Below are 25,292 nucleotides of genomic sequence, written 5' to 3'. Positions count from 1 at the left end.
CGCAGGTTAGGACACTCCCCTTAGAATGCAGTGGGAAACGGCCAGGTTCTCTCCAAGAACACTGGCTACATGGGACCCTTGCTTTATTGGATTCCAGGCCCAAAGAGTTCCATTTGTGTGCTCTCAGTTACACCACAACCAGCCAGGTTCCCAGCCCATTCCTCACGATTTCTTTCCACAAATGCTGTAGCTGATTCTCACTTCTACTTTCATCCTCAGAGGACGAACTGAATGGCAGGTCTGAAAATGCCCTTGAGCCACTTCCAAGAGCAGCTTACATCACTGGCTTGACAATGAAAAGCCATCCTACCACTCCTAACAGTTTCCACTAGTCTTGGATACAAAATCACCAAATATTTAGACTGCAGATGTGTGTGGAATCGTCCCACAAGCTTTTACCCTGGTGATGGCAGTTCTTCTTCAATCACTGCCCAGACACCTAACTGCAGCAGGAGATGTCAGGGAGGAAGAGCAGAGAAGGCAACAAGGCCACCAAAGCTCGAAGGGCAACGGCTGGGAGGCTGCACCCTCTGGCGAGGCTCCACACACCCCTCCACACATGCTAGCCTGCTCAGACCGAGAGCCCACTCCAGCTCTCTGTGCACCTTTCTATCCACTAAAGGCCTGGGGACCCCACCTTCCTTTCCTCTTGGTTTTGCCATCACAAATTACTCCACCCTTTGGGGATTCTTCTCTCTCCCAAATTACCCATGGAGTAGGACAGAGCAGAAGGAGGTTAAAAATATGCCTTATGACTTGCTTAGAATAAACTAAGACCATTACATGAGGACAGTGGTAGTAAATAACAGAGAAGTTTTTCATACTCTACCCAAACTATCACAATACTTTCTGGCACCTCCCCCAGAACTGAAATGAACTTGGGCACGTAACACCACGAGCTCACCACCCCTACCTCCCCAGCACCAGCACTAGCACCAAACTGTAGCTGGCGAATGGCAGCCACCAGGCAGAACTGCTACTATTTATTTTCCCCAATGACTTACGGTGAACCACCACTAAGGCAAATGACCATTTCTGTAAACTGGTAACAGTCTGGAGATGGACAGATTGTGGAAGGAATAGAAGTTAGGTAACCTGTGTTGTCCTGCTAGAAGGTCTGCTACTCTAACACCGTGAACAATCAACACACATAAACAAATTAAGAGACTACAGTTTTTTAACAAGTTCTCTGGATAATTACAGAAAGAAATGTCTTTAAAAACCATGCATGAAATAAGTGATTTTTAAAGGAGCATGTATAAATTGCTCTGCTTTGCTCTTTAAATTTTTCACTACATATAAAAAAGGCAAGTTTTCTAAACGGTGATAAATTAAGAAAAACAATTCACACTGGTGTCAGTTTCCGAAGAGTCACACAAGAAGCCAGGGCTGATAACTCTTAAGGGTTCTGAAATGGCACATGCAAATTGTGAATGGGGACAAGACGCCAGACCCACTGTGCCAAGTACAACGTGGTGACAGAGGAGCAGGTACTGGTTGTTTCTGGGCCAAAGGGGGTAATGGATCTACAGCAGGCAGCACCCGTAACCCATACCCGTCATCAGGGTGAATTCCTACGAAGTCTCTCAGTCAGCTTCCTTTACCACCACGCTGCCGCCCGCTCCCCACCCCGCCACCCCAACTGCAGTTCCATATATAAAGCTGAAGAAAATGTGCAAACAGGTTCACATGGGAGAGGTTCACCAAATGTTGAGAAAAGCACCTACGGCATTTTGGTTCAGTAAAGATATGAATTACATCCTTGATAATTAGAAACATTAATTGCTATTGTAAGAAACTCTTAAGAGAAAGCTCCCCAAATCCAAAACAATTTTATGCTGGAATTTGAAATGTTCTATCTAGTTCTAAAATTGCATCATATTAGCAAATGAAGTAGTTATTATTTAAAATGAAATTTAATAACTGGTTAAAATTCTAGGTAATTAACTTTTATGACCATCTAAAATTTAGTTTTAAACTTATAATTTTAGCAATATATATTGAACACTTACATTCAATTGTACAGAATGCAATTAATTTAATCTTGAAAAACACTAACAAAACTAAGGAAATAAGTACACACACCTCCGAATCAGTACACTCTCTCACCAATTCTACAACTGCAATAAATTTAATACTGTAAATAAACACTGGACAAAGCAGAGCACTGGCGAAAGAACTCAGAGGCTTTAACAAGTCATTTTATAATTTTTATGAGCTAAGAGAGTGGAGGCAAATGGAATTCTTAGAACATTACTTAAAAATAGATTTTTAAAGACAAAGGTCCCGACTCACTCTTATATACACACACAAAGTTCATCTGTCACAGACAGCAAATGTTGAATTTATACACTGTAGTTTGCAGCAGCAACCTGCACGTTGAGAATAATTAAATTAAACAAGGATGTCAGATCTATGGAAGATGGACCATTCAAATCTGTACAAGAAAGAACACAGCTGTTCTGGTGCTACTGCATATGTGATGTGCTCACTGCTGCTTCTCAAATGCAAAAACCAAGTAAATACCTGAAAAGAAAACAAATAAAAGTTAGAGCTTGGTTTCTCACATCCTCAGGGCAACAATCTTGATCTTGTTCATAATTTGGTGAAAATTCTCAAGCAGCTTTTGAAAAGGAAAAGTTCCATTATTTCTAGGAGTTCTTCAATCATTTTGAGTCATACTCAGGCAGATATGGCATCATATCTGCTTACTTGAACACAAATATCCACTTACTGTAATAGTGACATCACAGCCCTGGAGAAAACCAATTTAACAGCTCTAAAAATCTCTACTGACCGTTTGAGGAAAAAAAAAAGGTATAAAAGCAAAGAAAATGAAAACTGGAAAACCTTATAATTCTTTTTACCTGGAATAACTGCACTACTATGAGTGCAGGGGTAATCTAAGTTTGCTACTCAGGAGGGGGAAAAAACCCTAATAAAAATGGTAAGGAACACATATAACGTGCATGTTAAAATTCATCCAATTATCCAGTGGTTGTGTCGTAGGGCCTGGTAAGGAAAGTGAGCCAAAAGCCACATGATAATCGACAGTCCCAGCCCCAAGAGCACTCTCCCTTAAATAAGGTTTCCGGCTTTGATGTGTTCACTCAAAGACATCTAAATGCGTCTATGGTTCCCCATTCTGAACGACACTGAAGTTCAAACTTATTATATCTTCTTTTAAGATACTGATAGATTTTAAGATTATGAAAACGACTGAGAAGACAAATCCTCAAAACATCACAAAAATGTTCAGGGTGTTCACTAGAACATTCACCCAGCAAGTAGAGATAAGAAGCCACGTGATGCGGAGGCCTCGCCCCTTGGGCCAACTGTAGAACAGGGGACGGATGAAGGACAGCAGACCACATAAGGGCCTCCCAATCCTCGACTCAGCCTCTCCAACCCAGCCTGCACAGGAGCACCACGGCAGTCTCCCCTAACATCGTTCTGGTCATGCTATTCTTTACTCATTCTCTAGCTCCTGAGTCTTTTAGGAGAAATAAATATGGCTGGCAGCAGAATAGACAGATGGGGAGAAAATAGGCAGGGTGATCATCAACACTGTGGATTCTTCTTGAGTGGAAGGAAGCAGAGCAGCCTAAAGCACTCACTGGCAAGTCCTGAGGCTCAGGACAGGCCGGCATTGCTGAGCTTGCGGTGCACTCCAAGTGCTCTTTCTGCAGCAAACGCTGCCAAACCCACCCCAAACACATCTATACCCACTGCAGATAACCTGGCAGTCCTGACCTACTTGGATCTAGGGTCATATAAAACCAGTGCTTAATTTCAGATCAGCAATGAATAACTTTCTCTCCTTTCTTACTCAAAAATTCTGGAAGTCTCACTAATTACATAAAACACCTTCTGTGCCAGCATTTCAACTGGGATTTAAACAAAAGAAACTTAAACCACCTCTAAAAGCAGATCAGCAACAATTCTCTTTTCTTCCACATTTAAAGCATCTTCTAGAGGAGCAGCAGGCTCTGGTAATACGAGCTAAATGATTAGACCAGTAGGAGTCTAAAATATAGCTTCTTAGACTGTGGCACCAGCCCACAAAGCCCTCCAGGTTAGAAAAATGTAATTCATCACAGGGCAGATGGACCCTGACACACTGACCCTGGCTGCCCTTTGGCCATTGTTCCTTTCCTATTGTTTTTCTCCTCTCTAACCCACCTCTTCTTCAACTGTCTGGGGGAATCTAATTCTTCACTTGTATATTACTGCTAAAGTCCATGTTTAATATAAAAATACAGTGCTCATCTGCAGCCAGCACCACCATCACGACCTTTGACCTAGGTCGTTCTGTTACACGGCACTTTGGGATTGGTGGGACATCTAAGGTAGTTGGCATATCTCCACTCCAGGGAAACCAAAGAAATGTGTCGGTTTCTGCACATATTTCTACGTTTGTCAGAGATTACGTCTCTAATATCTTCCAATCCCATTTCTACCGAGGTCACCAATATTCTGAAACTGGCTCAAAGTGTGCCTTCTTCCCTTTTCCTCTCTCTCCAATTCAGCAAGTTCTAAGAATTTTCCTTTCCGTGGGTGTCCATGAGGCCATGGCTGCGAGTGTGGAGCACCTGGGCTAGCTCTCTGACCTCAGCCAAGCTATTTGCCTGCTTTCCTATCTGTGAAAAGAAGACAGAATTAATAGTAGTCTACTGACAAAGCTGTGAGGATTAAACGAGGCATAACACAGGAAAAGTTTTGAACAGCGACTGGGCCCAAGCTAAACACTCAGTAATACGAACTATTATTATTTTCCAGATTTCACTAGTTTTTATTAAGCTCTCCTTCATCTGTTTTCCCCATTACAGGAACTTCAGCATGTAAAACAGTGTGCCCAGAAGTCACTTATTTATGTCTGTTTCTTCTACTGGAGAGTATACTTCTGGAAGGCAGAGAGGTAACATTTATTTTTTTATCCTCCAAAGCCCTTTCATAGATCTTTATGTAAGTTAATATTCAAAATGTTTATCAAACGGGTTATCTCTGATTACCTTTGATTTTTCCTTCAACATAATCAACAAATATTTTAATCAAAGAGTGGGAACTACCTTTTAAGTCGTCAGGGCAACCATATAAGGGTATCACCATCCTGGCAGGGAGGCTCTGGGAGTTCACAGACTGGCCAGGCCTTTGACCTCTCCTCCAAAGACAGGTGCCTCACTTCAGAATGTCTCTACATCATGGCTGTTCCCAACCACACACCCTCTAAAACATCCTGCTCAATGCTACTTCACTAAATGTTCTAGTATTTATTATGACCTCACCGTCAACGCCAGAGAGGCCAGAATCAAATAAAATACACGGAACTGCTCCATAAGCCAAAATTTCCAGCGGAAATGTAAGGTAAAGACGTCAAATACAGATGGCTTCACGGTAACAAGTAGACAACGAAAATGTTTAAGAATGCTCGTCAAAGTTTACGTTAAGGAACATCCTGCATATATTTTCTCTTGGCACTAAATAGCTGTGCAAGATGGGGAATTAGACATTTATAGGAATTTTGTGTATAACACAATCACCCCCTCACACAAATTAATACATGTCAGAAAAATTCTGAAGTTTTCAGATTTTAACAATCACTTTGAAGCAATTTTTGAAAAAGTCAGTAAATCTACACTGATGATATACTCACTTGTAGCTTCCCATTCTGATTTACTTAAGGTTCCCTAAAATTTAAAAAAAAGAAAATTTCAGATTGAATATGCAAGTACATATATACTTATTTTTCAATAACGGACAGAGGTCTCCAAAACCCTAACTTCATTATAAATACACATACAATTTACTGTTAATATTATTGTGATCTGAATATAAAATAAATCAATGAGATTAACCTTTAATGCCATCTTCTCACCACTTTTGCGCTCCTGCCAATTCTCTAAACCACTGATTCTCAACCAAAGGGTGAATCTGCATAAAGAGGGTATTCGTGTGTAACTGGAAAAATTATCTAGCTTACATTTGTAACTTGGAAAATGGAAAAAAAAAAAAAAAAGAGGCCTATCTTGAGACATCAAATAATACTGCAGGAGGGAATAAGATTTTTGTGTTTTTACAAAGGAAATCACAAAATAAAGTATGTATCATATAAAGGAAATAAATTGTATTTAGTGATGTACTTGCTACTTTTTGCAAAGGCACTGAGTAACAAGATATACAGTGGCAAGTTTAGTGACTAATATAATTTTGAAGAAGTGATAATTATGAGGCATTCATAATTAAGGAAAATGTGAACTTCCACATAGAAGTCAGAGAAAATGAAGATGTAATTTTTCCCCATCTAAGTTTATAAGCCCCTGAATTTTATCTATGGAACACCACGAGTCAGTAGTGTCCAGGTAAAGATTCAATGGTATAGCAAGAAAACTCTCAAGCCAAGCCTATAACTTTTCTCCCATCCTTATTTCCTCCATTCTCAGTTTGTTAAAGTACATTTTATTCTATATTCTACAGTTATAAAAAGTTATCACAACTTAGGGGAAACAGACTACTGTATATCTGATTTGTAACTCAGTGAACTCAAGTATTATAAACCAGTGAAATAATTTCCTAAGTTTCCAGTTTTCTATAAAGCATGTTAAAAAATAAAAACTTACCAATGGCAACCTCCCTTGACTGTTCTTCATGTACTTTGCTGCATGTTCATAGTCATCCGCCTTCTCAGATGCAAGTTTGGAATTCTCGTTTGCAGGATATGGCTAGGGAAGCAAGTGAAATTCCTAGTTGAGACATTACACTGAAATTTACAATTCAGAATTAAACACACAATCACTGAAATAAAATAATTAAGACAGTAATCTTTAAGTATTACTTCAGGAATACAAACTACACATACTTTTGAAATATGAAAAAAAAAGGAGTGAAGGGAATCCTCTCTGAACAAAGCAGCTGCCATGGTCAACACTGAGCATGATCCGAGTATCTACAATCACAGAGAGTCTACACAGGGACTAAATAGCATCCTGAATTGCCACCAAGGACCACTGGCTGCAAACACCTTTACCTCCCTGACTCCTGGTCAAAGGCTTTTTCTGTTATGACTCTAAGCTGAAGGAAGTTATCAGAAGGACTAAACATTCATTTGAACATTATGGTGACTTAGCAGCCATGGAAGTATGAACAGCAACTGGAAATAATACAAACGAAATGCTCAGTCAACAGAACCTTGGGAGTTCCAGAAGAGAAGGAAAATATCCAGCCTCCAATACAGGTCATCTCCATATTTACATAAAATCTGAAGAAGGGCCTCAAAACAATGCTGTTCTAAAAGGTATGCTGGACAAATGTTTATTCAAATTACTTTGAGCACTATTATTAATCCATTTTAACAACTCTTTATACTACAAAGTGCTTTGTAATGCATGTAAATAAAAACAATGAATTACACACTCACGTAGCAACCATCTGCTCTGTAAAGGTTATATACTCTTTTAATTCCTTCCTTTGCCCTGTTACAACAAACTAGCTAGCAAGGAATCACTTTAGATGTACATCTTCCTGAAGAATTTTTAAGAAACTGATCCAGGAATGTTTACTTTGCTATCTTCTTTTTCCCCTTTATAAGTATCCTACAGTAAGATCAGACATTAGAAATTTAGCTGTGTGTTTGCTGTTTAAAAAGTATTTAGTTTTTTGGACTTCCATAGTGGGGAGAGGCCAGGGTGCTGCTGAACATCCTACAGGGCACAGAGCAGCCCCAAATGCCAACAGTCCTGAGGTTGAGAACTCTTATGTTAAAGCTCTGTCCTAGGTGCTGAAGAGTCTAGAGTTGGCACCAATAAGCTGTGTAACTTATATAAATACTGAGTGTGTACATGGCCTTGAAAGAAATCTCAGAGACAGCCAAACAAGTTTATTACCACCTGGAATTTTTACACCTTTTCTAAATACTCACCTCCAGGGCCTGCATTCGTTTTAACAGCATTTTATTTTCATTGTTCTTAATCTTTTCCTCATAGAATTCCAGAAATGTTTTTTTGTAGACTAGTTTCATATTGTACTTCTTCGCCATTCTGTCCAAAAAAGATTATTTAATGAAAAGGCTTCCAAAATATTTGTAATTCCACACGCAACAGTAACATCTTCTGGGCTTAACTAAAAACCTTTACAAATTCACAAGAGGACCATGGAAAATGAGTGAAGGGCAACACACCACTGACCTGAAGGAAATGTGCAGTTAAATCTCACTGGGTCACAGGGAACTCCAGTAACATAACAGGCCAGGAAATGAAATGAAAGGCTGTGAGATGGGGACCACAGGCTGTAAGGAACACTTTTCTACCAACTCCATTTCATTTGACTCGATCCCTCACAGTGGCATTGAAAATAGTGGCCAACTTCCTTCTTAAAATAGTCTCTTTCATCTACTGGATTCCCTGGCAAGACACACTATTAATTTTTATCCTACATCTTGAACTGGTTCTTCACAGTTTGCTTTACAGGTTTCTTTTCCTAACTTCCAAATGTCATGGTTCTGAAAAGTGTGGCCCAGAACCTTGCTCACTGTCACTCCCTGACGTATACAGCTTGCCAACAGCTACGGTAGCTCAGTCCTGGCCTGTCACTGCACTGCTCCCTAGAAATCTCCACCAGGACTGTCACAGGTGTGCTCTAACTCTCTACCTCCAGGGCTGAATCCCACTAGCCTGTTCTTCTGCCAGTCTTTGCTATTTCAGTAAATCTATCTAACGATCCACGCCTCCCCCTCTCTATGCCCAGTGTTCAGCACACCACCATGTCCTCTCCGTTTACCTATACAACATACTTCAAACAGGCCCACTTCTGACCCCGTCACTCGCCACCATCCTGCTCCAACACCATCACCACACAGCTGTACCACTTCGCTTGTTTCGCTGCTATTCTTACCCTCCCTCAACCAATTTTCCAACTGCAGCCAGATTATGCTTTTAGCAGTGCACAGGTCACGTCCCTCCTTCACACCCTTCACTGGCTCTCCAGCACACTTAGGGCACAATTCAAAAGCCTTTAACATGGCCTCTAAGGCACTCATTTATACAGGAGTGCTGCCTCATCTTGAGCCAGCTGGGCCCTGATTCCTTAAGGCCCAGTCACAATGGCTTTCCTTCAGCTCCTTGAACTAGCCAAGCTCTGTCCATCCCACTTCGGGGCCTTCACACATATCGTCCCTTACGCCTGGAACACTCTCCCTTCCACTCTCCAACTAGACAGCCTTTAGATGTTGACTTAAACATCACTTTTTCCAAGGTGGCTTCCTTAAATCCTCAATGACATTAGGTCTCCCTGTTATGCTTTGTGTGTGTTATTTTTTCCGAGTGCATTTGCTGAAGTTGATTACTATGTAGCTGTAGACAACAAAAGGGAACCTGAGGATGATTTCAGGTAGCACAAAAGGAGGAGAGGAAGAAAGGGAAAAAGTCTGAAAGGGGACTTGTGAGGTGACAGATGAGGGGACAGAGTGAAGGAAACATTTGCGGGCCACTTGGATTTGCATGTAAGAGGCAAACGTAAGGCAGGAGTCCCTGTAATTAGCATTAGCCCTCCTTGGAAAGACAACATGAGTAAATATAAAAGCCTCTTCTATTCCAGGTAGTTCATTTTCTATCATAAATATCCAAAATGAGCCTTTACAAATGAAACCAAGCTTTAACCCTAAGAAATACCATAATTACAAAGAACTGAGACTCACTTTGACCAATCTGAATAGGTTTGCCATGTAAAAGCTAATTAACGAAATGGCAGAAGGGTATCTCAAAATCCCTATGCATTTTCTGATTGTCTCCCTGAATGAATACCTGTCTTAATAAATAATTTTTAAAAGTTTAAAATATTAAAGTGATACTTTATGACTTTATATGTTTATAATCATTAGGCAATATAAGCAGAAAAAATTGCTAGTGTATGCCTAGCATTTTTTTAAAAAAACTTTCATTTTATTCTTTATATTTTGGCGTATACTTAAATCACCACCTTTGTCAACCCCAAACACCAAGCTAACATACCAAACATATAAAACAACATACTAAAAATGTTTAATATTTTTCTTTCATAAAGTTGAAGAGCATAACATTTCCCCAAAGTTTGCTAATTATAAGGAATATGTGATATAAATTTTTTAATTTTATAGTTCATATTTATAAATTGTGCATAGTATTTTCCATGTTTAGTCACATGCTTCTTCATTTTCTCATATTATTGTATATAATTTTTATATATTGTAGAACTCCTGAAAATCCTACACCCATAATTTTACAAGCTGCCTGAGACACAATTCAAATAATCACCAGCCAAATATAAGTAAAAAAAATAAAGCCCTTCCTCTTCCTCAGTTAATAAAGGCTTTGTTTTAAAAAGAAGGAAATGCAGTTTGGTCAGCTGTGACATGGCCTGCATTTAACTGGACTCTTCCACGTTCCCTATCAGGGAGACCCCCAAGACCAAGAAAAGGCCTTGGGGCCTTACCTGAAACCCCAGCTTTCCCTGTGCCTGTGGTTTGCCCGGACTCCTAGGAATTCAGGTGCATGAGTGAATACATTCCTGAATCAGGAATTCCTGATTATTCATTCCTGAATAATCAATTTATTATTGCCATTGCCCGTGAGACAGAGGCAATTTCATAAGCTATAGCGAAATATAAAACAACTTTTAATACCTATCCCTGTCAAAAGGAGGATCTCTACTTTGGGAAGACTCATTTTATGTTACCAAAGTGCCAGCAGTTACTTAAAAACAAGTCTTTTGCTATTTATAGTGTCAGTTATTTTCTTCCACAACTTGCAGGCAACAGGCTCCCTTTCTTGCCTACAGGATGAAATAATTCCAGGAATAAAAGAAACTAAATGAGTAAGGCTGCAAGAGACCTATGCCACCAACCCTGGATTTGAAGTTATTCTTTTTTTTTTTTTTAAATAAGGCTATACTTCTTCTTAGCATCCCACTTAAAATAAGAAACAAACATAAATACTGATTTTTTTTCCTTTTCTTTCTCTCTTACGCAAAAAGAGAATAGTTAACAGATTAATGACATTCTTACTCATTTAGCAATGGAAAATAGACCAAGAATTCAGGGACATCCACAACACCTTCCAAGTTGAAGTCATATTTGCAGCCAAATAAAGGATAAGCTCCTTTCTTCTGAAATTTCACAGTATATATTTCATTTCCAAATGATTCTGTTTCTGAAGCTTCAAGGCGTCTTCTATAAAAGTTATCCCCAAACCAAAACAAAAAGATTAAATTTGTTATTAGGTCAAATTTATTTTGATCAGATTAAATATGGGAGGGGGACACACACATGATGCAATTTTATAAAGATTAGCTTTTAATTGGATTTGAGCTACTTTTAAGAAGCTATACACTAAAAGATCATTAACAATCTCACTAATAAAATTATGCTGGAAGTAGGTTTCACTATCATGACAGCTGGTTAAGTCTCAATGCCTCACATCTGATCTGGAGTTTGTCTAGCAATATCACCTCTGGCTTTTTGGCTGGAAGTAACATCAATCTCCAACTTACACAGAAAGATGTTTTAAAGGTTCATCTGCAAATCTAACTTTTTAACTTAAAATTTGAGTATCTACTCAAATACATTATCAAAGTGCTCAGCCCTTATAAGATCAACACGGCATGTTCTGTAAACTTTATTCCTAATAAACACTTGCTACTCTAAGATAAGCTTAATTTTGAGTATTTTATAAACCACAACATATAAAAGTACTTACATCAATTCAAAGCTATTGGGAGTGGTACCAATAAAATAGCCTCCAGGGCTCAGTCTCTCACATGCATTTCTGAGCATGACGTCAGCCTGCTCATAGGACTCGAATGAGTAATGGCAGACAAACTGACAACTGCAGATGTCAAAGCACATTTCTGGGTCACGAAACTTATCAATCAAAAGTTCCTGAAACAAATTAAAATGGGTCAAGACTTTGAAGTTGGCTGGGACATAAAAATTTAGTGAATTAATTTCTAGAATTAGGATCCTTAAAAGTAGACATGACCTCCCACCAACCTACTCTTTCTCATTACATATCATAAAGATCATAATAAAAACGTTCTTTCTTTCTGATTCAATAGAATCTGATTCCCATTTTCACAGTAATTTTAGAAACTAGAGGTTCTGAAATAATGCTAAAAAAGATATCAAACATGACATTTAAAGGAGTTGAACCTTTAACTGGCTTTACTTGAAAACTAAAGTAAAATGATGTTGAACAGTAACTTGGGTTTAAAAAAAAACACAAAGCTGGTCTTCGGGACATTTTTTATTTTTTAGGCTGCACCATGCAGCTTGCGGGATCTTTAGTTCCCCAACCAGGGACTGAATCCAGGCTACGGCAGTGAAAGTACTGTGTCCTAACCACTGGACCACCAGGGAACTCCCTGGGACATCTTTTTAAAACGCAGAAGTGTTTTTAAAGGTTTCCAACTTTCTAGCCCTTTTCCTTCCACTTTCACAACTGCAAACAAAATGTGTAGGGTTACAGGTATCTATAATAGTTCAATGAGCTAAGGAGTCAGAAAAGAAATGTTCAAGGGGGGGACTTCCAGCATTTCGAGTGCCTCTATAGTCTTGAACTTCAGCTGTTAAAGAGATTCGGAAACAGGTGTCACCAGACTGTGATATGCTGGGAAACCACCCAAACAAATTACAAGGTAAACAAAATGAAGTGCAGATCTATTTCAAAATACTAGAAAATAAATCGTGTCCAAACAGAGAAGCAACAAATGATTTCCAAAGTAAAAGTATTAAAAGCTAAAAATTCCCAGAAGTATTCACTGGGTCATTTAAGGAAATTTATCATTAATGGAATTTCTAGTTGAAACTCAAAATCCATGTCCTAAAGATTTTTAATGTTTCAAAGCAAAATTTTAAAAAATGAGCTGATTTTTAAAGCAAACCATTTACTCATACTAAAATACAAAAACAGACAAATAAAAAAAATACATACCTTTGAACAATCAGCAGTTATAAATTCTGCACTGAAAATATATTCATTATCACGACAACGATTTTTCATGTCCTCGTACCGTTGCTGACACTGTTTGACAGAAACATCAGCAATATCTGGAAGGGGGACGGGTATTAGTAATGTCAACAAAGGCCCACAGAGTTAAAACGGAAATGCAAAAATGGCACAAATCTAGACTTCATCTCAACTTTTAAACTTTGGCAGGGAATCTAGCCTTAGAAAAGCAAAAAGGTTCTATTTCCTTCAAAACAAAGAAAGTCTTTTGTTCCAATGGAAATGCCCTCTTATTTTTCAAAAGGAATTAACCACTTTCTCAATAGGTACTGACAACAGAAAAGTTCTACCATGATTTTTAAATGCTTATTCAAAGTTAAAAGCAGAAAGTTTAAATTCCAATTTGGATTATAAAACCTAACACTATACGCCCAGCTCTTTATAGTTTCTTAATAAAATGTTATTTGCCTTTTCCCAGTGTTGAGATTTGCACTGCAGGTACAAAAGCAACGGTGGGTACTTTGTCATGAATACAAGGTAGGGGCACCAATGGTACTGGTAATACTTGATATATTCTTCACTGCTATAAGCCAGCACAGAAAGAAAAAACGGGGAAAAAAATCCAATTTCATTTAAGAATGTCCTTGATAAGCAGTAAAAATTAATTTTATGAAATCTTCAAAACATTTCTGCTACATAACAAAGTCTGCCTGAACAGGACTGGTGTGACTGCGCTGTAAGCTGTACTGCCCACTTTTTTCACACAAAATTGTTTCACTTAAAGAACCACTGACAGACAAACTGGTTATTCAGACTTTGTAATTTGGCAGACCTTTTCTTCATAGTGAAAAAAATGAGCCTGTCATTTCATGAAAACTACGGACTGTATTTGTTACCAATGATAAATTTGAGCTTTCAAGTGAAAGTTCCAACTCTGACAAACTTTTATCTACCACCACCGGCTGGGCATCTTCCCAATACTTAAGACTTTTCTGACCGATGGTGATATTAAACAAATGTGATTTCCTGATGTCAACATTTAGAAGATTTGCATAACTTTAGTGAACATTATTTTCCAAATATTACAAAATCTTGCAGGGCGAAGTGCAAGATAGACCAATGGATTTAAATATAACAGAACACAAAAAGTTCACCAATATGGTTTCAGATTCCACGCTGTAACTAACCTTTAAAGGAACTACCACTTGCCAAATTTTGATGTAGTATCAAAGATGAATAGCCTCAATTATCTGAAAAGGCTATTAAAACACTCCATTTCACAACTACTCATCAAATAAAATAACACATCAAAACATATTGATGTAAAAAAAAAAAAAAAAAAACATATTGATGGAGAAACAGGTGTGAGAATCCAGTTGTCTTCTATTATTCCAGACTCTAAAGGAATTTGCAAAAGTACTTTTAAAATGCCAGTCTTCTCACTACATTTTATCTATAATAAATATTTTTTAAATTCTCGGTTTTAATTTCTATAATCAGCAGATATAACCACATATGCAAAAGCTTTCTGGGGTCCTCAATCATTTTTAAGAATGTACTATGGTCATAAAACCAAAAACTTTGACAAGTGCCGATTTAGGCAATACTACTCCACAGGTGGTGCTGGGTACTTCCCACAGCAAGGAACATGACATCATCTTGTCCCTCTTCAGGGTTAAGACTGACCAGCAGATTCAGGCACTTGATTCATCCAGTTAAGTTCCTATCAACTTTTCACCTAATAGCTTAGATCTATTATTTTACCAAGCGTGGAAAAATTTATTCATCATGATTTTTCAATAAAGAGGTATTTTTCTTTTCAACCATTTGGTTACGTTGAAATATGGTTTATACAGGGTTGGAGAAGATAAATACTCGCCACCTCCTCCCTTAGTTTATGAATTTCAGAATGAGTAAGTTTCCTTGCTCCCTCCAAGTGTGAACGAGATTTTTCCCCTTTATTTCATGTTTCAATCCACTGTAATCACTGTCTTTTAAAATTAATTAATTAATTAATCTTGGCTGCGTTGGATCTTTGTTGCTGTGCGCGGGCTTTCTCTAGTTGTGGCGAGTGGGGGCTACTCTTTGTTGCGGTGCACAGGATTGTCATTGAGGTGGCTTCTCTTGTTGCGGAGCACGGGCTCTAGGCACACGGGGTTCAGTAGTTGTGGCGCACGGGCTTAGTTTTAGTTGGTCCGCAGCATGTGGGATCTTACCAGACCAGGGCTCGAACCCGTGTCCCCTGCATTGGCAGGCGGATTCTTAACCACTGTGCCACCAGGGAAGTCCCTTGTAATCACTCTCTTTTTTAATGAAGAAACTATCCTATCTTTGACCAGTGAAAGCCTTTCCAAGCTTGTGCTTCAAACATGGAGTCCGACATGACTCCAATCATCCTTGTTTTTAACACCATCAGTAAAGTCTCATTACTCATTTTAGAAAACACCCATCTCATGCCTAGCCCCCAGACATCTTGTGGTAAGGTATTTTGGTATTATGTCCATAATGAGATCTTTCTTATTTACATTTACCTGACAGACCACAAATTATTCTTTCCCATGCCATTATCTGTCTTACCAGTACAAACTAGCTTGTCAATTCTTCCCTTTTTCCACTTGAGCAAATCTCCACCTTTACCACATCCCAGGTCCAAAACAGTGATATCACGTTTTTTTTTCAGTCGCACCTTTTCTAAAAATTCTCCTAAAAGAGAAAATTAAGTCATAATAAATGATCTCTTCTCCATTTTTACTAAAGCATAAACTGTTACCCCTAATAACCTACTAACTTCTGCCTGACACGTACAGTAAGTCCCCTACATTCAAATTAGAGAACTTTCAAAGATGTGAATGTGTGTTCGTTATGTCCAATCACGTAAGTTAGTTCATGTGTCTGGCATACATTGTCACATGCATGCTCTACAAGTGATTGTGCTTTTGTGTATTTTACGGTACAGTACTGTACAGAGTACAGTAGTACAGTATTATTTCAAGCCCCGACGGTCCAGAAGCTATTGTAAAAGCAGTGGTGACGTAGCTGGTCCTGCTAAGAAGCACAGTTGTTGTAAAGTACTACTGTACTTTTCAAGGAACTGTACTGTAAGTTTAAAAATATTTTATGGTTGTTTTTTATGTATTATATGTGTGAGAAGTTATGATAACCTATTACAGTATAGTAATATAAAGCAATTGTGTTAGTTGAGTACCCAGGCTAACTTTGTCGGCCTTACAAACAAACTGGACTTATGTACGTGCTCTCAGAACAACACTCGTTCTTGTGTAGGGGACTTAGTGTAATATAAACACATTCATTTATGTAATTAATTCATAACTTATAGAAAATATTTCAAAATTTGACTAAGAGTTAATTAACTTGATCCTTCAGTATTAAAGATGAAAGAGCATGTGTCTGGTATTTTAGAAGCTAAGACAGGTTTTTGAAGGTTATTTTCAGAATTTGATTCAACATTAAATAGCAAACATTTTATTTTTTCTCTCTCATTTTATTAAAAAGAAGTTTAATAGTACAAAGAAGCCACATGACCTTGGTGGGTCAATAGCAAACATTTTAAATTCTAATTAATACAAGAATACTGAACACTTGCTCATGATAAGAAAAAAATTATTCATAATTTTTTGTAGTTCTCTTTCCAAAGCTAAGTGTTTAGCTTACTATACACGTAATAATTATGGGATCACAAGAGACCATGGTTTTGATAAAAGATGTCAAGCTTACCTCTAAACTAGTCAAAAAACTATACATACCTCTTAATTTTACTATCATCAGAATTCTTAAAAACTCTGAAATAAAAATGGAGTCTTTTATCCCAATCTACCAAATCACATTAAGATCCAACGAATAACATTAGCATGTCCCTTACATCAATAGCCAAATGGTTCAAACATAAGTTAAAGGCATATTAATATTCTTAGACAATGAAATATTCAGCAATTCTAAAATTGGATAAAATACTGAATCCTAGATCTACTCTTCCTGTCTATCATTCTGAGTTTAATGTTTTCTATTTCTTATGTGTACTATTTTGACTGCTAGAATATTCTGTATAAGTACTTCTGCCTTTCACTGTCACAGAAGTACAAGTGTTCCATATTCAACTTTCTGCTATGAATCTTAAAAAAAACCCAGCATAAAATATAATACGGAAAGAGTGAAAATAAGAATTATAAAATCTCTTTATTTCCACATAAGATTAATGAGAGGGGAAATCTTCATGAAACATTATTCAAAGATATCTTTATCACATTCAAGCATTGTACTCAACTATCACTGGCTATAAGCAGCAACAAGGAAGCGAAAATGAACAACAAAGAATGGGTGTTGAGAAGAAAAAGAAAAAAGGCAGCAAGGGAATTTGGCACAGACCACACTGATTACAGCAGGACCAGAAAGACAGGTGCAGATAGCAAAGCACCCATTGAGAGAGTTGCTGGAACAGCTGAAGAAGATATAATACCATAAATATGCTGAGAGATAAATTTTTGCCAAGTCTGACATACGTGTTTTTAAAAACCACCCATTTCCCTGTTTATAAAAATAATACAACAATGTGAAAAATAGTGCTGAACTTAAAAATATTTATTCAATGAATAAATACATGAATAAACAACACATTAGGAAAAATACTCAATGATAACTTATCTGCATTACTGAGGATGATGAGGAAAGGAAGAGAAAAACTGAAAAGAAATTAGGAACAGCAACCAAAGATTACGAGTATAGAGTAAAAATGCCATAATAAGTAACCTAAAAAAAAATAAACAAATAAAAAGAAGTTCGTTTATTCATTTACCCTGGCTGACAAGTAGCAGAGTCAAATAAGTCTTATTTTTATAATAAAACAAAGAAAAATATTAAAATGTGTTCGAAATAATGAGTCTAGTTCCCACTCCTGACACTTCTCAGAATGGATAATTTATCTTTTAAAATTACTAAATTATTGTTAAAACTAGTAGAAAGTAGCCATAATTAGCACTTTATTCTTTTCAGTGTAAATATGAAAGCATTCTCACTTTTTCTGAGGTTGGCTTTTTAGAAAACAAAAACAGAAACCAAAATTAAAAAAAAACCTTTTTGTGAAAAACTCCAAAATCTACTGGCTTTTAAAAATTCTCTAATCTCAGGTAAGTGACTATTTAATGTACTTGATACACAAAGCAATAAATATATTCTGAATCATATTTCCTCCACTGACTTCCATTTTAATATCAAAGGTGAGTTTCCATAGATAAAATGCTGTCTAAAAAGCTGAATGTCTTCATCAATCCTCAGAGTAAACTTTATTTCTCCCCAGAAGAAAAAACAAGTTCAATGGACAATCAATACACATGATGACCTTTACCAACTCATTAAAGGCCTAGAGATAAAAGATCATGGCACTGCCCATTTTCTTGACCTAATGGAACCCAAATGTTTAATTCAACAATTTATCATTGCTCCAAAACTATTAGAGTAAAACAGATTATTTAATAGCACTAGGTTAGCTTGATTCTAAATGTAAAAGCACGCTGCCTTCTGAAAGCCTGATTAACTCATCAACTTAATATTAATTAAACACTCATTGCTATCTTATGTAGTCAATCATAAGTAAATATGAAAAAAATTTACCTAAAACGCTTAGTTTCAGTTTTGGCTCCAGTCTTATAAAGCCAAGCTTTGATGATTAAATGAATAGTAACTAAAGACCTAGTAGCTTTGTGTATGATTAACCATTTGGGGAGTAAAAATGAGACATAAGCTGAAATTAAAAATTCAAAACTATAAATCAAAAAACAAGCATACCAATGAGGACACTTTTCATCCAATTATTAAAGTTTCTTAGGTAAAAAATTCTACTTTGGCTACGCTTCTCCAAACCAACTTCCTGGAGTTCATTGTAGTGAGCAGCCACTGCTGAGCTGTGTCCTTCTTCCAAGTTCTGAAAATAAAAGAATTGAATAAAATTAAGAAGCTGAACATGAAAAAAATTAGTCTAAAAGAGCATCTGACCTATATACGGATAAAATACTATTGAAATTGGTAAACTTCATTAAGCAATGGCATAACCACAGAAATCCTAATTATAATCACATGGAAGATTTTCCCCTGTTCCCTATTTTCAAAAACATCTCCTGATTTAAAAAATTTTCATCTTGATTTTCATCTATAGAATTTTGGTGTTAATGTATTAATAAAACCAGTACTCTTCCAGAGTTCTGATTTATTCAATTCAGTAAATGTCAGTCAGTGGATGAAGTTCCTACAAGAATATAAAATAGAAATAATACATTTATTATATTACTATAAAATTGTTGTGGGCATTAAGTGAGATAATATACACAAAGAGATGGGAACTCAACAGGCTATGTTCAGTGTCAGTGATTTCTATTATTTGCTATTAGTCTAATTCAAGTTTCAATTTGTACTCTCTATCTAAGACCCTAAGCATTCTGCAAAAATGCCAGGAAGGTAAAGAGCTTCAGATCCCCCCACTCCCCTGCTCAACCAAAGTGTTTCATCTGACATGTAAAATAGGTAAAAGGTTTACGATTTTCACTTGAAAAAAGGGTTCCACTGCTAGTAAAAGTTTAAAAACTACATTTATGATACAAGCTCCTCTCTGTTACAAAGATTTGCATTCTACCAATGACAAACATGTGGCTTATCTGCTACTTTCTTCCTGAGGAGTGATGGCAGGATTTTACTCATTCATTGAGTAATCCAGATTCCAACTCAGATCCCGCCACAATATAGTATTTCCAGATGAAAATGACTTGCTATCCCTTGCTTTATAATATTCTTGCTAAATAACAGGCTTAGCTAAAATTGTATGTAACTACCCTAATAAGAAGTGGGAACACCATAGTTTAAGGAATTACATTAAGAAAAGAATGTAAAGATGGGTGTCATCTTGATATTTATCATTGTAAGTGATAATCTCAAATACTTCAGACACAAAAGAGATGAACACCTAATTACGAAGGAAAAAAAAAGAGGATGAACATCTAATTAAAAGAAAAAAAAGAGATGAACACCTAATTAAAAAGGGAAAAAAATGAACACCTAGTTAAAAGGGAAACAAAATTTAAAAATTAATTAGGAACACCTAATTAAATCATCTGGACCTTACACTGTTGTGTTTTTGAAAGTACTAAGAAAAAGTAAACTATAAAAACTACCTTTCAAGTTTCTAGTTAAATAAGATTTCCGAAATAAGATAAAAATTATCTCATTAGCAGAAGTTGTACCCACATAGAAAATAACTAAATTACAAGAGTTAAAACCCTACTCTATCTTAAGACGATGTCTATTAAAAATAGAACATTCCTACAGATGGTCAAAAAGCACATGAAAAGATGCTCAACATCACTAATTATTAGAGAAATGCAAATCAAAACTACAATGAGGTATCACCTTACACAGGTCGGAATGGCCATCATCAAGAACTCTACAAACAATAAATGCTGGAGAAGGTGTGGAGAAAAGGGAATCCTCATACACTGTTGGTGGGAATGTAAACTGGTACAAACTGTACAACCACTATGGAGGTTCCTTAAAAAACTAAAGATAGAACTACCATATGATCCAGCAATCCCACTGCTGGGCATATATCCAAAGAAAACCAGAATTCGAAAAGATACATGCACCCTAATGTTCACTGCAGCACTATTTACAATAGCCAAGACATGGAAGCAACCTAAATGTCCATGACAGAGGAATGGATAAAGAAGATGTGGTACACATATACAGTGGAAAATTACTCAGCCATAAAAAAAATGAAATAATGCCACTTGCAGCAACATAGATGGACCTAGAGATCATCATACTAAGTGAAGTCAGTCAGAGAAAGACAAATATCATGATATCACTTATATGTGGAATCTAAAAAATGATACAAATGAACTTATTTACAACACAGAAATAGACTCACAGACTTGGAAAACAAATTTATCGTTACTGAAGGGGTAAGGTGGGAAGGAGGGATAAATTAGGAGTTTGGGATTAACATATACACACTACTATATATAAAATAGACAATCAACAAGGACCTATTGTACAGCACAGGGAACTCTACTCAATATTCTGTAATAACCTAAATGGGAAAAGAATCTGAAAAAGAATGGATATATGTATATGTATAACTGAATCATTTTGCTGTATACCTGAAACTAACACAACATTGTAAATCAACTATACTCCAATATAAAATAAAAATTAAATTAAAAAAAAGAACATTCTTAAGTTATTAAAATTATGTAAAAAAAAATGTATTATTTCACAACTGCTCCAGATTTCAATCTGACATATTCCATTATGAATAAAAGAAAATACACTCAAAATACCTTTTGCTTTTCAGGAACATCTTCAAGTTCTATTTTTCTCCTTTTCTGAGTGTCATCTCCAGTAGGTTCATCTTCTGGAAAACCATCAGTTTCCATTCTTCTTTTCCTTGAAATGCCTTCATCATCACCAGAACCTTTTTCCTCTGGGGCAATTTCAGCATCAAGTTTTCTTTTCTTGGATGGAGTGTCTTCCCCACAACTAGAACTTTCCTTTACAAGATCATCTTCAAACTCCATTTTTCTCTTTTTTGGAGTGTCTACTTGCTCACAAGTAGGAGCCTTTTCAGAAAACCCAGTCCCAGGAGAGGTTGTGTTTTCATTAACAATGAATGAAGACTCTGTTTCTGAATCTATTGATGTCTTTGCCTCTTCATGAGAGATCTTTTCACATTCCTCTGCTTTTGCAGAATTTTCCATTTTTGATTACTTAAATAGATGGTAAAACTTCATGAACTAACACTGGAATGGCAAAAATTTCATATTACTTGTAAACGTAATGCTAAGACTTTAAAAACAATTTAAACCAGAAACTAGTCATTTAATTTCAGCAATCAACTAAGAGTTTAAAAAACCTCATTAAAGAATATTGAAAACAATATTGATATATATCGCATATGAATTTCTGAAAATGCTAATGTGGAAGTACTAATTATAATCCCGGAACACTTCTACAATTTTGTCCATAAAAGTCACCATTGGCATTAAAACTGACGAAGTCGTGGTAAATGAAGTCGGTTCCATTTCTATCCTGATCCTTACCCTACAGCCTTGGTTCCCCAAATGTGCGCTGGACTCTATAACAAACTGATATGGGCACAGGAGAATATTTCAAAATTTAAGGCAACGGTAGTGACATCTGACATCTGGAAAATATCACAGATACAGCTTCAAATAGAGCATAGTTTTAACTGAGTAGATTGCACTACATTTCTTTAAATGACACCAGAAGCTTGTGAAGCTGAGACTGGTGGTACCACAGAAAATCAGTGTAAAACAGGAAACGAAGATGATGTCAAATCCGATCTCAAGGCTTGAGAAGATATCCAGTACTCAACAGATGTACATATTCCAGTAGTATGCATTCGTGGTTAGCTAAGAATTAAACACAATTTTTTTTCAATCCATGCATTATTTTTAAATACAAAGTTGTCAGGACACGCTTATTAAATTGTTTGGACTAAACTATTTAGTAAGGGAAACTACTAGGTATTTCTTTTGGCCTAGGGACACTGAAAACCAAGAACAGGAGAAGTCTGGGAACCTACAGTTGACTTCTAAAATCCTTACTTCGTAATGGGTGTCAGAATTAGGTGGAAAGTGAAGAAAGTAGAATTGGGTGGACAAGAAGTTTCAAGACCCAGCCTGCAACTTAATGACCATTAGTCTCTTTCAAATGTTCTTAAGCCTATGTGTGAAATGGGAGGGGGAGAAAAATAAGTGAGCTATTTATTGGACAGGAATTTATTAAGTCATTCAACAAGTTGAGTGAACGCCTACTACAGAGAAGCTCAATAAGACACTATGTGAATTAGTCTTCAAGAAGTTTACAGCTGATATACTACTAAAATGTTAGGCTGTATTATTCAAACCAAATGTAAAAGAAAAAGCAAAAGTCCAAAAATCAGTGAGATTCAGCAAATTCAGAACCTGAAAATTATGAAGTGGGCGGTGTTCCCTGTAAAGAAACAGAATAAGAAATAAAGTCGCTTAATGGAATGGGTAAAAACAAGTCACTCTAAACCGGGAAGGGTTTCAAGGGATATTAACTTTCACTACCCAAGGTTTGAGGTAACAAGATACCAAGACGTGCCAAAACAGGAAGAAATGAAGCAGAGAGGAAAAAATTACCCAGAAATGTAATTTTATGAATACTGCTTAAAATGATTAGTAAAACTATCCACCAAATTATCAAGTCCCTATCCTCTCCTACCATTTATTTCTTAATAAGGAAATAGAAACTGGTTTTAATGTAACTTATCCTTAGCTATAAATAATTTTAGCTGTAAATGTAATATCTAAATTCTCTATTGGGAATAAAAGTTAATTTTATTTATATTTATCTGTGACATTTCCACAGATGAGATGGTCTAAAGACAATTCGGTCAGAATAAACACGGATTTCCAAACGAACCCAAAGATGGATAAGACTGAGGCCGAGCGTCTAAGGTGAACAAAGAGTAAGGTCCAGACCCAAGAGGGCTGTCCTTCGGAACCCTCGAGGAAGAACTCAGGTACAGAGTCGACAGATACAGAGATGCGCATGAACGACCACACCTGCATCTCGGTGACCTGCGCGGCAGTCACACCCGAGGTTTCACGGGAACCGCCGGCCCGGGGACTCGAGCTCAAGCAGGTGAGCTCCACGCCCAACCCGCCGGCGGGCCGGGTCTCCTCGAGCCCGAGGACTCACTGAGCTGCCCCGGCGCCGCTCGGCTCAGGTTCCAGTCCACTACGCAGGCCAGGCGGCCGGCCGCTCCGGCTCCGGCAGCCCAGCGGGCCTGAAGCCGCTCTAGGGCCTCCCGAACCCGGGCCGGCTCTGCGCGGAGGGGCGTCAGCGCCCACGGACCCGGCACTACCAGCGGTCTGAGGGCCTCTTCCACCGGGGCGGGCGCGGCTACACACAAAGAGCACGAAACCCAGCGTTGCAACCACACACTCACCGTCCAGCCATCCGCGACTCTGTTTGCGGAAGCGATTCCGCGCCACGCGCACGCTGTGACGCCACTTCCGGAGAGCGCGGGTCACGCGTCCCGGAACCCCGAGTCCCGCCGTGCCGCGCGCGCCGTGCTGAGGGCGCCGGCGAGAGGGGTGCGAGCCCGTGGTTGGTGTGGACGGTGTGTTGGGCGGGCGGGAGGGTGGGCCGGAGGCCGGGTCGCCTGAGCACGCGGCTTTCGGCGCCCTGACCCACGCTCGGCTGGTGGCTCTGCGGAGGGCACGGCGGGGGCTCCAAGCGGCCGCACGGCGGGGAGCGGCGGCGGCGGCCTCAGGTCCTGAGGTATCCTGGGTCGAGGCCTCTGGGGGCGGGGCCGGGCAGTCGGCGGGGCCTCCTCAACGTGGTACGCGGCGGTGAGCGCCCCCGGGGCGGACAGAGGTCACCCCGCCCTTCGCTGTGCGCCGGTATCCTGCAAACCCTGTCTGTGGGGCGGTTTTCCAGCCTGCGCTCTGCCTCCTTCACCCTTTGCTCTGCCCTTCCTTGGACGCCGGCCGGGAGGGGCCTGAGAGCCCCCGCGCTCAGACTTGATTCGGAAACGCGCGGCGCCCTAGTTCTCCCCGGGGACCGCGGGTCGCTCCCTACCGCCGCATTCGGGAGGTTCAGCCAGAGTTCTCTCGAGAGGGCCGTTCTCATCTGTCAGACTCTGAAGGAAGGGGCAGCCCACACCTGTTTAGGAGAAACGCCTTCCTGGTAGTATTTGTGTTTTCTGGATTTTGGTATGGGATGGTTGGGGAGTCAACACGCTTTGTTCGTCCTTTCCCTTCAGTTTCTACTGGAGAGTCGCAGGTATCTGCTTGCCACCCCAGACTAGGGTCAAAACTGCCTGTGGACCTAAAATTGTTGATGCTTTGTGCCTCAGCACCTTCCACCTGAAGGGTGTAAAACGGGATCAGAAATACGTTTTCCATTATTCTTCACCAAAATTGATCCGTTTAAAAGCAGCTTTGGAAATAGGTTCACTAGCCTGCATACTTGTCAGTAGACGCAGTTATATTAGCCACTAGACTTCGCCTGGGGGAAAGCAACATTCGCAGCATATACTTTACAATCGAGTCAAAATTCTAAATTGTGGGCACTAACCTTTCTGAGGTTGTTGACCACTTATAAACTTTGGACCAAGAATGAAGTCTGTTTTTAATGAATGAGGATGAGCCATCCATTTCAGATGACTGTACTTGTATTTCTTTTTATTATATGCAGTGAGCTAAGTTGAGAATTAACTTCAGTTCATTATTTTTTTTTTCGAGGTTGATTTTTTTTTTTACCATA

The 25,292-nt window shown here is 38.3% G+C and overlaps 1 protein-coding gene across 1 annotated transcript; it reads right to left on the bottom strand.

Annotated features, from left to right (window-relative positions):
* Window positions 1-2,191: 2,191 nt before the first annotated feature.
* Window positions 2,192-24,033, bottom strand: RNMT (RNA guanine-7 methyltransferase). The gene is made up of 11 exons (XM_065889904.1): window positions 23,971-24,033; window positions 21,311-21,769; window positions 18,771-18,906; window positions 15,549-15,674; window positions 12,957-13,072; window positions 11,724-11,905; window positions 11,033-11,197; window positions 7,916-8,033; window positions 6,618-6,719; window positions 5,654-5,687; window positions 2,192-2,526 (listed from the first exon to the last, which is right to left on the bottom strand). The coding sequence occupies exons 2-11, from the start codon at window positions 21,725-21,727 to the stop codon at window positions 2,489-2,491; spliced, it is 1,434 nt and encodes a 477-aa protein (XP_065745976.1). The 5' UTR covers window positions 21,728-21,769; window positions 23,971-24,033; the 3' UTR covers window positions 2,192-2,488.
* Window positions 24,034-25,292: the final 1,259 nt, after the last annotated feature.

Source organism: Phocoena phocoena, chromosome 13 (assembly GCF_963924675.1).
Source record: "Phocoena phocoena chromosome 13, mPhoPho1.1, whole genome shotgun sequence".
Classification (NCBI taxonomy): Eukaryota; Metazoa; Chordata; class Mammalia; order Artiodactyla; family Phocoenidae; genus Phocoena; species Phocoena phocoena.
This window is presented reverse-complemented; position numbering and strand designations above follow the sequence as displayed.